The sequence below is a fragment of the Phyllobates terribilis genome, unplaced genomic scaffold (genome assembly GCF_046119375.1).
Source record: "Phyllobates terribilis strain yellow unplaced genomic scaffold, ASM4611937v1 Scaffold_5__5_contigs__length_657084704, whole genome shotgun sequence".
NCBI lineage: Eukaryota > Metazoa > Chordata > Amphibia > Anura > Dendrobatidae > Phyllobates > Phyllobates terribilis.
The window spans coordinates 298,816,060-298,831,266 of NW_027362765.1; the positions used below are offsets into that span (position 1 = coordinate 298,816,060).

General features: G+C 41.9%; 1 protein-coding gene across 1 annotated transcript in view; it reads right to left on the reverse strand.

Moving 5' to 3' along the window:
- Window positions 1-480: 480 nt before the first annotated feature.
- Window positions 481-15,207, reverse strand: part of LOC141273058 (gastrula zinc finger protein XlCGF66.1-like) — a 35,192-nt gene continuing 20,465 nt past the window's right edge. The window contains exons 2-5 of the mRNA XM_073684395.1: window positions 4,327-4,437; window positions 3,906-4,091; window positions 3,699-3,822; window positions 481-3,619 (exon numbers count right to left, since the gene is read on the reverse strand). Coding sequence (XP_073540496.1) covers window positions 2,631-3,619; window positions 3,699-3,822; window positions 3,906-4,091; window positions 4,327-4,404 — 1,377 coding nt within the window. The 5' untranslated portion in view covers window positions 4,405-4,437 and the 3' untranslated portion in view covers window positions 481-2,630. The remainder of the gene's footprint in view (window positions 3,620-3,698; window positions 3,823-3,905; window positions 4,092-4,326; window positions 4,438-15,207) is intronic.

Below are 15,207 nucleotides of genomic sequence, written 5' to 3' on the forward strand. Positions count from 1 at the left end.
TCAGAGAGCCGGCGTATAACGTACCAGTATGTCATATGTCGGTAAGGGGTGACCAGGATAACAGCTCCACTTCACCAGCAGCTGTTAGAGGCAGGTGATTGAATAATTCAGCCATCATCTGCCAGGAAAGATGCACGCTCTGCTTGCGAGCAGGCATCAAAGTCGGGGACAAGGCCTATGATGTAGCTGTATGTCAGGAAAGGGCTAAAATATGTATACAAATTTGAGATTGCCGCAATCATACTGACCTGAAGAATCGTGTTAACGGATCATTTTTACCAAACAAATGAATGCTTTAAAAAAAAAAAAAAAAAAAAAAAAAAAACAATGGCAAAATGGAAGTTTTTTCCCTCATTTCACCCCACTTGGAATATTTTTCCAGTCTTTCAGTACATTATATGGTAAAGTGAATGGTGTCATTCAAAACTACAAGTTGTCCTGCAAAAACAAAAGCACAAAAATGAAAATTGCCCCCATCAGGAAGAGGACGTTTCTTTAATACAATACACTCAGAAACATAGCCAAAATAAATGTCTTGTATAAAAGCAAAAATCACAGACTCCTGCCCGACCGTGGGTGTTGGCCAATTGCGGCTGCTTTTTACAAACTGAACATCATGAAGCAGATATGGGAAAATTACTGGGTCATTAAAGAAAGGAATGGACCAGCACTGCAGGGATGAGCGGGCTCTGTGCCATATAGCAAAACAGCAAATATTAGAAGGAAAAGGTGCATCCATTCTGTATCCTTCTCTCTGAAACACATTTGCGCTCTAATTTACATAATATCCGGGCATATCATTTCCGCGTCACTGGAGCGCGTTTGCATTCCAGAGCGGCTAATATTTTGGATTTCCGGCGGCGTTATTCCCACCGCCAAACATATTTGCGGATCCAGACAGCTAGCTTCATCAAGTCTTTACCTTACAGGTATCATTACATATATTTATAATATAATAATATATGCACTTCAATCGCGACGTCCTCTCTCATTCTCTTCCCCTCCTAATTTACACCTGCTCCATCTAATTGGCAATTGGTACCTGCCTCATAGATCAATACCATACATACACACACACATGCACATACATATATATATTTATTATAAATACACATACACACACACACACACATAGTGGGGCATCTTGCGCTCTCCCACTTATTTCTCTAATTTTTTGCTCAGCTGCATTTATGGTCACACATCAGCAATCTTGTCTTAGGCGGAGTTCACACGATGCGTTTTTCATGCGTTTCCGCGGCGTTTTTGCAGTTGCGGAAACGCCGCGGAAACGCATGAAAAACGCATGGTAGAAGGGCAGCAATGTTCCCCAATGGAAATCCGCATGTGCTGTGCCCATGATGCGGATTTTTCCGCAGCGTAAACGCTGCGGTCAAAAATCCGCAGCATGTCAATTAATTTTGCGGAAACGCTGCTCTTTTGCCGCCATTGACTTGCATTAGACCGCATGGAATCCGCATCACTGTATATGTTGATGCGCTTTTCATGCGGTCTAATGTGCGGATGGTACCCGGGTGTGGATGAGAGGACTCTCATCCAGACCCAGGTACCAAAAGAATAAAATAAAAAATATATATATTCTCACCTTCTGACGGCCCGCGCTGCGTCCTGCCGGCTTCCCGGGCACTTCGCGGTTGAATGAAGGACCTTCGCTGACGTCAGAGTCATGTGACGGGTCACGTGACGCTGACGTCGGAAGGTCCTAAAGTCTTCACTGCCAGCAGCCGGGACCGATGAAGCAAGACACCGGGGGCCATCAGAGGGTAAAGTATAGATTTATTTTTTATTTTTTGACATTCACACACTATATAAATCCATGCCGGTTGCATGGATTTATATAGTGTGAAGTTGACAAGCACTTTCCAAGTGATGCTAAAATCGCTTGGGAAGCGCTTGTCAACCCGCATGCGGAAATGAAAGTGAAGAACGCTTCACATCCGCATGTCCCTGGCAGGAAACCGCATGTACAATCCGCATGTACAATCCACATGTACAATCCGCATGTACAATCCGCATGTACAATCCGCATGTACAATCCGCATGCGTTTTTTCCTGCCAGAGAGATGCAGAAACGCTCAGGAAAAAATCCTGAGCATTTCTGCATCGTGTGCACATACCCTTACTCCATACTGGATTGAGGTATTATCGTTATTCTCTATAGGATCCTTTGCATGTGCTCTCCTTCTCAGGACAGAATTTGCTGTTTATATTTATTTATATTACTTATATTTCATAGCATGTGATGTCAGCTATTGCAGTTATTTTTACTGCAGTTTGTTGCATATTTTTTTCCCTGTACCATTGGTAGCAACTAGCTCTTATGTTGTATTATACTCGGCCCACATTTTCAGGCTATTTGGGAGATTGTTTGTGTGTCCACATTTATTATATTATTATAGTATGGACCTTTCTAAGGTGTTTTTTAATTGTCTTCTGTGCACTTTTTATATAATAAATTTATTTATTCATTTTATCAATCTTGTATACGCCTAATATATTTAATTATAAGGGCCTTTTTGGTGCTTCATACACACCACTTCCTTCTAATAAAATTATTGGTCATGCAGAAAACTCCCTATTAATAGTTCTTGTTCCATAAATTTAGTGGATGTTCACAAACCTAAAGGCACATTTGTTGTTCCTGACTGATGTATTCTTTGATGTTTGCAAAGATCACATGTTCTCATGAAACGCTCTCCACATGTGCTACAGGCATAAGGTCTGTTTCCAAAGTGGCGGCCCATATGTAACTGAAGTTTTGATGTACTTGGGAAATACTTCTCACACAAGATACATTTAAAAAGTTCATTCCTTTTACCCCAATGAATCTTCATATGCCCCACAAGTGATGATTTGGTGTAGAACGCTCTCCCACACTTGGTACAATTCAACAATTTATGTTTCACAGGTGGTTCAACTGGAAGACTCACAGCTGCCGTGGTCCCATTCTGAAGTAATCTTTCTGCTAGATGAATTCCTTGATGTGCCACTAACTCATCCATGGACAAAAAACATTTCTTGCACTCAGAACAAAAAAACTGCACACAAATGTTATTGGTTCTGGTCTGTATCTCTGGAAGAGATGGACCTTCTTCACCATTTGTTGACTCGTGTGTATTGAACATGGGATTTCCTCCACTACATGTGGCTGGTTCCTTACCATCATCAGATAAACATTGTTGCATATAATCGTTAAGATTGGTTAGGGTTTCTTCTTCTTGAGTGTCTGCTTTAGCCCCATTATGAGTAAGTAGATACAGTGTATGAGCATTAGGTGTATTTTTGGGGTCTTTGAAATTACTTACATTGCATGAGCTTGGTTCCTCCTTAGTAGAAGTAGATGTACTAATGCTTTTGTATGTGAGAGTTCCACCATTATATTTGACTGGTTCATCTTTAACATGATTGAATGGACTGTGTTGTGTATGTTCTGTGAGATTTCTTCCATCACAGGAAACTAGTTCTTCCCTAATAGGAGTAGGAGGATCTTGATGTATATTATCTGTAGGTGTATAAATATTGGGTTTTGTTACATTTCTTTCATGTCGTTCCTCCTTAATCTTCTTTGATGGATATTCATTTGTGTCATCTTTAAGTACACCTATAGAAAAGAGCAGCAGATAGTTACACATTTTTTTCTATTATAATATATTATGTGATTACTAGTATATGCCACTAACCCAATGATGTGAGTGGCTGGAGGTCCTCCATCATGATGTCCTTATATGTTTCCCTGTGCTCTTCTACATAGTCCCACTCCTCCATGGAAAAATAGACACCAACATCCTGACACCTTATAGGAACCTGACACACAATGATACATCATCATCCAAACTCATTATTCCTTGTGTACCATATAATGTCCCAATATTTCCAGCAGCGCTCACCTCTTGAGTTAGCAACTCAATCATTTTGTTGGTGAGGTCTAGGATCTTCTTCTTATAGTTTGGTTCATGTATCACTGATTGAGGCAATGGTGGGTGAAGATCCTTCAGCTCCCTCCAAGTTCCTTCTGCAACCTGAAGACAGTTATTCTTTGCTTTTCCTCTTGGCTTCCTCAAAACAAAGTAATCCTGTAGAATGAGAGAGAATGATAGGTATAATAGAGGAACATAGATTGACACCCCCTATAATACCATGTCACATCTCTTTCCTAAACAACTGCAGTTCACTGAAGAACGAGACATCTTATATCCAGAAGATCTCAGTCTAGTGAGACATGTTCCCTCACTTATTCGTTGTGATCACATGACAGTTATGCTATCAAATATAAGTGAAACCACATGCCACAATTCCCAGAACTCTCACCTCTCCTGTCAGCAGGAGGATAATCTCCAGGGTGAGGTTTAGGGCCTGCTCAGTTGGATCGCTCTGGTTTTTGTCCATGTTCAGTGATACAAAATACTTCAGACATGAAATCTGGAATGAGAAGATGGATTCAGTAAATTGTATTAGCTAAATATTGTTTATTTTTGTGACATCGCAATCGGTAGGCATGTGCACTCATGTTGTATGATGACATATTGTGTGTTGGGCTGATTCCAATGGGATGGCATTAAAATTACCCTAAGGGTATGTGCACATGGTGCGTTTTTTATGCGTGTTTGATGAGGTAAATCCACGCGGAATAGGCCGCAAAAAAACGCATTGCAGACCTTATCCCAGCAATTTCTATGAGATTTTGCAAGATCTGTGCACATGATCAGGAATTTTCCTGACAAAATTTAATGTGCGTTTAAATAAGCAGCATGTTAATTCTTTGTGCGTTTTTGCCTGCATTTTTCCTATACAATGCATTGGAAAAAACGCATGGCAAATCCGCAGGCAAAAACGCAATTTTCGCAACGTTTTTGCTGTCAAGAGGTGCAGAACCTTGCAGAAAAGCTGCATAAATTTCTGTAAGCAAATACTGATGGTGCACACAACCCAACACTTAAAACTTTGATGGGAGTGCTTCTTTATGCTCTTAATATATTCTAGTTATCATACTATATAGCACTGTGTACTTACAATTGCTCATTTTGCCTTTCTACCAAGTTAATTCTTCTCTTTTCCTTTAGGTCTATGACATCACGTGATTAAAAACAGACTGACAGAATCATTCTAAGCTCTATGTAGAACAGGGATGTCAAACTTAAACACACAGAGGGCCAAAATGAAAAACTTGGACAAAGTCACGGGCCAACCAGTACACAGTATAATGGCCCCACATAGTACTCCATACAGAATAATGGGCCCCACATAGTCCTCCATACAGTATAATAGCCCCACACAGTCACCCATACAGTATAATAGCCCCACATAGTACTCCATACAGTATAATGGGCCCCACATAGTCCTCCATACAGTATAATGGGCCCCACACAGTCCTCCATACAGTATAATGGGCCCCACACAGTCCTCCATACAGTATAATAGCCCCACATAGTACTCCATACAGTATAATGGGCCCCACATAGTACTCCATACAGTATAATGGGCCCCACATAGTCCTCCATACAGTATAATGGGCCCCACACAGTCCTCCATACAGAATAATGGGCCCACATAGCGGGGGGTGTCTCTGGTGTCGAGGGCCAAATATAACCTCCCTGCTGGCCAGATTTGGCCCAAGGGCCGGAGTTTGACACGTTTGATGTAGAAGATGAAGTCTTTTTTCCCTGCACGAGTCATAATTTGAACTACAATTCTACATAACTGCAATGTCCTTGGCAGCCCAACTCCATCTCCTCTTCACCACCTGACCCAGCTGCTGCTCCACTTCTTCCCCCTGCCAGGGACTTGGCAGTGATATAGAATGCTTCTTTAAAGGGAACCTGTCATATGCAAAAACGCCATTTATCTGCAGATATAGGGTTAATCTGCAGGAAAATAGCATTTAAATGGAGTCTGTCATCACAGAATAACTGTTTAATCCAAGCACAGGCGCTATAGAGGGGGGCAGAGATAGAGGGATAACAAGCAATTGGGAAGGTGCACTATAAGGGAATCTGTCAGTAGGACCAACCCTTCTAGGCCATCTGTATGAGTATACAGGTCATAGGAAGCTGAATAAAATGATATCTTGACATCTGCAATCCAAATGTTTTTAATGTGTAAATGAGCTGTTAAGATCTATGGGCCGCACGATGATCAGCATGAGAATCTTCCTCTAGAGCTTATTTTACATGAAATGGGGTGGTGTGAGACATGTAATCACTGACAATCTGCACTCCTGATCTACATGTCTCACACTGGTAACTCCCCTTTTCATGTAAAATAATCTCTGGAGGCAGATACTCATGCAGATCATCGTCCGGCCCATAGATCTTAACAGCTCATTTAAATATAAAGAAAAACCTGAATTTCTTGTGAATAAGACATCAGATTGCAAATACGACTTTATTCAGCTTCCTATGACCTACATGCCCATATAAACAGCTTAGGAAGGTTGATCCTACCGGCAGATTCCCTTTAAATATTTTGCAATGCCAAGGGTGCACCGAGCGACTGTACCTGGTTTGAACAGTCTGTGCTGACAGATTCCCTTCACACCCCATGGAACCGGCTTACTGGAGTAGTGCCTACAGGAAGAAAATGAACTTATATTCTATTCTTCCTGCAGCCACTTGCTTGCAGTCATAGGGGTGGAGCAGCAATCACCTCTCACTATATATTGAGCGCTGTAACCAAATCCGGCACTTTGATAGCCAACTCTACAGAGTGTGTGTGTAGAATAGATATAAGTCAAAGTGCTGGGGAGGCATGCACCGCACTCAATGTGTAGTGAGCGGTAACTGTAACCACTCCCTGCACCACCCTGATGACTGTAAGCAAGCAGCTACAGGAAGGATAGAAGTTATTTTTCTCCCTGTCGCTGCTGTTTAGGTAAATGTTCTGAACCTGATTTTAACACCATTTACCTACAGCATAATAGTGTTATGAAGGTGCTTGGCCACTATATTAAAAGTACATCACCTGGGAGAAAATTAACTTTATTTCTCCCAGGAGCTTCAGGTTTTCAGTCTTGAGGGTGTGCCCGGAGCAATTACAGCCACCACTCACAGCATTGAGAGCGGAAGTTGTAACCACGTCCCTGTCATGACTGACAGCAAGCTCTGTAATAACATACTGCTGGGCCGGCTGTCAGTTAGCGCTTGGGGGTGCTTATAGCCGGCTCCCAGTGCATTGCACATGATAACAGGTTCCCTTAAAGGGGAATGTATCAAAAAAAATTTTCTTCAACAATTGGAGAAATGTAAAGCATTAATGTTTTCATTTTTTTTTTAAAATCTAAAACTTTTATTATTGGTATAAAATACAATTTTTTTTAAAAAAAGTTTTGATATTTTCCACTTTTAAACACTAGGGATAGCAATTGCCAAATAAATTGCTATGAAAATGCAGTATGCTAGCTCACATTACGACTGCAGTAAAAGTGGGCGGGAGCTGCTCACGTGCGTGTGACATCACTCCTCCCCTTCCCTTCTGGGAGTTTGCAAAAGGATAAGGGAGGATGATGTTTAGGATCTCAGTGCAGGAACATATTGGTAGTGACTGTAAAGTGATACTGAGATGTGGAGAGTCATCAAGGACAGCTGGCAGCGCTGATTTTGTTAATTGGTGCTGCTCACAGTATCGCAACCTGGGATTATATATGCTAGCTGTGGAGTGCGGGGATTAGGTATGCTGGCCATGACGAGCGCGGGCATTAGATACACCTGCTGTATTGCGTGCGGGCATTAGATAGACGGGCTGTATCGCGTGCACATCGGGACTAGATGCGCCGGTTGTGTCAAGTTCGGGGATTAGACACGCCAGCCGCGTCGCACGCAGCGATTAGATGAGCCGAGTGTGTTTCTTTTACACATGGACCTAAAGAACGTATGTGAAGTAGCCCATGCCCCTAGGCTAACACTGGTCCAAGTGCTCTCCGTATGAGGGTTTGTTTAACACAAACAGCATTGGACCAAAGTACATTCACATGAACATACCCTAACAAACCAGGGCTGTGGAATCGGTAAGCTAAACCTCCGACTCCTCAATTTCCATGACACCGACTCCACGACTCCGACGCCCTCATATATGGCTCATGCTTAAAGAAGTCCACTATTTTGACATTGATGCCCTATGTATGATCAGCTGGGGTCCCGCACTAAGCACCCCCGCCGATCAGCTGTTATCGGTGCCGGCGGCAGTGGCCGCCCTTTGGAAGTCCTTACCTGCGGTGCTTGGCCGTCAAGTTGTAGTGGCTGCCGCTTGTAACTGCTGCACATTCGCCTCCCAATAGAATGGGAGCAAAACAGCCACACTACTTCAGCCCTCATTATACAAATGAGCGGCCGCAATTATTATTATTATTATTTTTTTTTGTAACATGTGGACTTTCCTCATTGATGCAAGTCTATAGGGAACGTCCACATGCAGACCTGCAAGAGAAATTGACATGCTGCGGATCTGAAAGACACGGCACATGTCAGTTTCCACAGGTGATCCGCAGGTATACAGAAACACATAGTGGACATGGGATTTCTAGATTTCTTTTTTACTCGGTTATATTCAATATAAGGTATAACTTTATGTCTTTAACATAATATTCAGCAGGATGTTTTACGTCATGCATATCCACTCATGGTCGCTTAATCAGACACCTGTCTAGTAGTGTGTTGCAACACCTCTGGTCTCCAGAACCACAATTAGTTAAGGCACAGATCCCATTATCTGCCGAAATCATTCTGTAGGAATACTGGCCCATGCAGACAGGAGAGCTTCTCACAGTTGCTGCACATTAGATGGCAGTACTCACTTGCGCTACAGTCCATTCTTCTGCATCCTAGAGATAATCTATAGGATGTGACCTAAACACCAGAAAAGCAAAGAAAACTAACCGTCATGTTCCTGGGCAATTCCTGACTATATGACCCCTGGTGGCATGGTGCATTGTCCTACTGAAAAGTGTCCTTCTGCCATAGGATGAACAGCTGTCCACAAGGTTTAGGTAGGTCCTACTATCCAAAGGTATCAGTGACCACACCATTATTCCATTCTTCACTGGCCTGGACTATTGACACCTGTCAGGAAGGGTACCAATTCATGCTGCCCCAAATTCTGACCCTCCATTAGTATGGTGCAGCTAAAATCTAAGTCCATGTTTTTAAACTTCTAACTGATCCCGTTTTTGCCCATTGTAGACTTGTATTTCTTTTTTAAATCAGATAATTTTTATACAAAAAATTACACAATAACGTTTTTACAAAGCAAGATCAGTTCGCGAAAGACCTATAACCATCGAGGATTTAAAATCGACCAAATCCCCCAAATATCACAATATGCATATTTTGGGGTCCGCTTGGATTTGCACACCAAATACCCTTTTTATTAAAGATAGTGTGTTTTTCCAGTAGGAGCCCAATCTCCTGCACTCCCAGAACATGTGTAACAAATGTGCATCTCCTGTTCCACATCTTGGACAATCTGCATTTGGACGTATCCCAATTCTAAAAAGAAAGCTTGGTGTTCTATATACTCTATGAATAAGGTATATCTGCGAGAGGTTCACATGGGGACAGTCTAAGAGTTCTTCTGTAATTGTCCCTACATATGCTTTCCATTTTAATTTAGCTGTCAGGGGAAGGTCTCCCATGCAAGACTGTAAGAGTTGCTGATAGATTTTGGAAATTAAACCGGTTGTGTATTTTGCCACCACTATTGAGTCTAATAAAACAATTTTCCGTATATCTGATGCCGCAGCGTTGAACTGAGTCAGATATGCATGCCTAAGTTGTAGGTATTGAAACTCTTGTACTTTGTTAAAGCTGTTAAGTGTTCCATTTTCTATTACCTGACCTAAAATCTGAATTCCCCTTGATTCCCAACCTCTGAAACCAGTCAATTTGTCAAACTCCACCAGTCGCTGATTTTGCCATAATGGGGTAAAATTAGAGTATTCCCTTATCACCAACAGTCTCTTCCCCCTGTCCCACACCTTGTACATCATCATTGCTAAGGTCGTTCTTTCACCATATAGTGCCCACCTCCAGCACGTATATGGGTGACACCCATTTTTTATCTTGAAGAACAAGACTACCATTCTTGCCCACACTCTCTTTGTTTCCCCACCCATGAAAATGTTGCATTTGCGAAGCTATAAAATATATCCATGGATCTGGAATCGCCAAACCTCCCTCAGTTTTGTAATTTGGAAGTGACACCAGTTTTATCCTTGCATTTTGCTTCCAACATATCAGTTCTCTTAACAATGATTACACCTTTCGGAATATGGGAGGAGGGATCCAACATTGGGAATTGTCAAGCAAATACAACAATTGTGGCATCAAAATCATTTTAATGAGGTTCCCCCAGCTATTACCGACAGAGGTAATTTACACCACGCATTTTTTTGGATCTAAATCTAGCTAGTAAGGGGTTTATGTTTAACTCTATATAGTCTTTAATATTTGAACTGACTACCACACCGAGATACTTAACCATTCTACCACTTGTATCTGAGCTAGTGCAATAGTTTCCATATGTGGGAGAGGGTCCAGTGGTAATATAGAGGACATCCCAATTGATTTTTAGGCCTGATCTCTGACCAAACTCCTTTATATGTCATTATTAGGCCAAAAAAGATGACTATATTTCGCCCACATACAGTAGCATGTCATCGGCATACAGACTCACCTTTTCTATTCAGTTATTACACTTAAAACCAATGAAGTCCTTCGAATCTCTCAGTTTACATACCAGCGGCTCAATTGCTAATGCAAATAGGAGAGGTGACAGCGGGCATCCCTGTCGTGTACCCCTGCCCAACTCAAATGGCCTTGACAATTCACCATTTACTCTCAATCTATCGGACGGTGACCCATCGAGAATTTTGACCTAATTTAAAACTTATGACGAAATCCCATTTTGCTTAATACTTTCCATAAATAAATCCACTCTACGCTGTTGAAAGCTTTTGCAGCGTTAAAGGACATTATTGCTCTATTTCCAGCCTCCTTATTACTCATTTGTATATTAAAATATAACCGTCTAATGTTGATAGCCGTAGATTTGTTAGCCATAAATCCTGTTTGGTCTTCATACTGTATATGATAATTGCTTACCGGTAATTTGATTTTCCAGAAACATGACAGCACCGTACAGAGAGAGAGTATCCGCCCCCAGGAACAGGAAACCTACCAAAATAAAAGGGGCGGCACCTCTCTTCCTCCCCAGTGTGTTTACAGAGAATAAGAGGTAACCGCCTTGTTAAGATATATATGCATACAACAATAGTGATCAACATTCACCTTATAGTGTTTGCACAATCCAGTGATTTTTTTTTTTTTGTGAAACAGGAAGATTTCCATCACCAAAGTAAAAGAGAAGGGAGGGTAGTAGCACGGTACTGTCATGGCTCTGGAAAATCAAATTACCAGTAAGCAATTATCATATTTACCCTTCACCATGACAGCACTGTACAGAGAGATTAAAATAGATGAAATCCCTAGGATGGGACCACCACTGAAAGAACTTTTATCCCAAAGGAAAGATCAGACAGCCCAAGATCCAACCTATAGTGTCTGAAGAAGGTGGTCGGAGACAACCAGATTGCCGCTTTGCAGATCTGGTCTACTGAGGCATTGGTTCTTTCTGCCCAAAAGGCAGCTATGACCCTAGTAGAATGTGCCTTTATACCCTAAGGGGGATCACAGTCAGAGGCAGAGCAGGTTAAAATTATGGCCGTTCTAACTCATCTGGCAATCGTGGACTTAGTAGCTGCTTTACCCTTGTTTTCCCCTTGAAAACAAACAAACATGGCCGATGACGTCCTCCACTGACTTGTTACCTCAAGGTATCTAAGGATACACATTCTCACATCTAGGGAGTGAAATGTTACTTCCCTTTGGGTCTCTGGTTCATCACAAAATGAAGGGAGCACTATTTTCTGACTTCTGTGGAATCTAGAGCTTACTTTTGGGAGGAAAGCTGGATCTGGCCTCAATATCACCCTATCTTGTAAGATGTTTGTAAAAGGGGGATTGATGATTGAGACAGCCTGTAACTCACTCACTCGCCTAGCAGAGGTTAGTGCCACCAGTAGTACTGTTTTAAGTGTAAGCACTTTAATAGTAGCGGATGAGATTGGTTCAAAGGGACTAAATTAAGGTCCCAGGGGGCTACCCTAGGACTGGATATAGGTCTGGACAAAAAAGATGCTTTTATAAACGTATATATTCATGGGTGATCAGCTATTTTATGATCGAATAGCACCCCTAGAGCTGATACCTGCACCTTTAAAGGAGCTAGTGGAGAGACCCCTCTCTAGACCCTTTTGAAGGAATTCTAGTATTTCCAAAACTAGCTAACTTTGGGGAGTCATGACCCAGCCTGACAATTTAAGAAATATATTCCAAATCTTTTCATATTTAAGGGAGGTGACTTTTTTCCTGCTCAACGGGAGAGTTGAAACTAAATTTTCTGAGAAAACCCCTGGCCGATAACAGTCCCCTCTCAAGTTCCAGGCAGTTAGGTGTAAACTGGGAGCCTGAGGATGGGTTACCGGACCCTGGGATAGCAGATCTGGATTGGCGAGTAGGATCCAGGAGTCCGGGACTGACATGACCCTTAGCCAAGTAAACCAGGCCCTTTTCGGCCAGAAGGGGGCAATCAGTATTACTCTGTTTTTTTGCTCGCGTATTTTCGTCAATATTAGGGGAATCAAGGGAAATTGCGGGAAGTTATATGCCATGTAAAAACCCCATTCCTGGAGAAGAGCATCCACCCCATCTGGTGACTCCTTTGGATTTAGAGAGTAGAATTTTCGAACCTGACGGTTTTCTCTGGTGGCAAATAAGTCTATTTCCGGAAGACCCCAGGTCAAACAAATCTGATGGAAGATTCCTTTGTTTAGAGCCCATTCTCCTTGACTGAGTGAATGACGACTTAAATAATTGGCAACGATATTTTCAGAACCCCTTAAGTGGCGGCTTGAACGAGATAGAAAATTTTGTTCCACCATGGAGAATATTTTCTCAACCTCCTAACATTAATCGGTCTGACCTGGTTCCCCCCTAGCGATTTAAATAAGCTACTGCTGTGCTGTTGTCCAATACGATTACCACATCCTTCCCCATGCAGTATTTTAGGGTTACCTGTAATGTTTTCCTGACTGCTGTCAGTTCTTTTAGGTTTGAGGAACCGCTTTTTAATTTGGAATCCCATAAACCCTAAAACAGACCCCCCTCTCTCTAGATGTGCATCCCAGCCTGTCGGGCTTGCACCCGTGGTGATTACTACTGGATTTTTTACTATCCATTGGACCCCTTTCAGAAGATTTTTTTAATCTGCCCACCAATTTAAAGAATTTAATGTCTTTGCAGACAGCTGAAATTTGAAGTCCAGCCGATCTACTACTGAGGTCTATATTTCCAGGATCTCCCACTGTAGTGTTCTGGTGTGGAAATGAGCTCATTGTACTGCTGGACTTGTGGCTGTTACGGATCCTAGTAAGGACATGCCTTCTCTTACTGAGCTATGTCTTCCTTGAATATTACAATTTTTTGTTTTATTTTTTGAACTTTCTCTTGTGGGAGGAAGCAACGCTGATGAATAGCATCCAGGTTGATGCCCAGGAAGGTTTCAAGTTGAATGGGCCTTGGGTCTCGATTTTTCTTTGTTTATTATCCAACCCAACCTTGTTAGGATGGATAGAACCTGTTTGACCGCCACAGTATAGGCTTTTTCTGAGACCCCAACTATTAAAAAGTCGTCTAGGTATGGCACCATTAATAGGTCTCTTTTTCTTATATAGGACGTAATTTCTGCCACTACATTGGTAAAAATTCTGGGCGCTAGTGACACTCCAAACGGCAGGCACTGATATTGCAGATGCAAAAGGTCACCTTGGAACTCTACTGCCACTCTGAGGTATTGCTTGTGGACTGGGTGGATTGGGATGTGATAGTACGCATCCTTTAAGTCTATCACTGCCATGAAACAGAAGGGGTACTAAAGCTTTATTGTTGATCTCAAAGTCACCATCTTGAATTATCCTGTTTTTATGTATACATTCAAGGCTTTTAGATTTATTATTGTCCTGTAGGAACAATCGTTTTTTTTATTATATATATATATTTTTTTTATTATTTGAGAGAGGGAGGTGAACATTCCGCATTTTATCGACTGCTTTCTCTAATATGTCATCCAGCACTGTCTTAAATAAGTAGTCATCTTGGCAGGGAATGGCACAATTTCATTTTGGATTGAAAAATCAGCTGACCAATCCTTAAGCCAAAGGCTCTCCGTGCAGAGTTTGAGAGACCACAGGTCCCGAACCGCAAGCCTCACGCTGTCTACTGAGGTGTCAGCCAAGAAGTCAGCTGCTTTTTTGGATAGTGGGGAGTGCCTCCAGGAGTTGTTCCCTAGGACATTTATTACTTATCTGGGACTCCAGTTCTTGTAGCCACTTCACTAGCGACCTGGCTGTAAATGTGGCTGTGATGCTGGACTTAAAGGAACCTGCCGCTGCCTCCCATGTGCCCCTGAGGAATGTGTCAGACTTCTTATCTAAAGGATCTTTCAGAGAACCTAGATCCTCAAAAGGAAGGGCTACCTCCTTAGAAACTCTGGCAATAGCCACGTCAATCTTCGTGGATTTTTCCCAAACACTAGTTAACTCATCTTCAAAAGGATACTTCCGATTAAGAATGTTTAGGACTGACACCTTTTTAACGTTTTTTTTTTTTTATTAAGGAAAGTAAATATTTGTGTACTGGGAACACCCGATGTTTGCGCTCTTCCAAGTTATTGAACATGGAATCCTTCACAGATCTATGCTCCATCGGGGTCTCTACCCCCATGGTAGACCTAATGATCTTTAGTAGTTTTGTCGTGTCTTCCCCGGGAAGCAAGGCTGGCCATATTCCCCATCAGATGATGATAGTTCTGAGCTATCAGAATCAACTAATTCTCCTGATTCTTCCTTTTCTTCCTCTAAGCTGATATCTGAGGGTATATGCTGTATGCCTGAGGAGGTGGACAGACCCCTGGTATGTTGTATTTCCTTTTTTACAGTATTTTTAACCTAGTCTTTGACCAAGGTTTTTATGTCCTGAAACAGAGACAGGGATTCCTCCATAACCGTTTTCTCTATGCAGGTCCGATACAGCTTTTAAGTATAAGACTTTGGTAAAGTGTCCTTGTATAAGGCACATTGCTTAC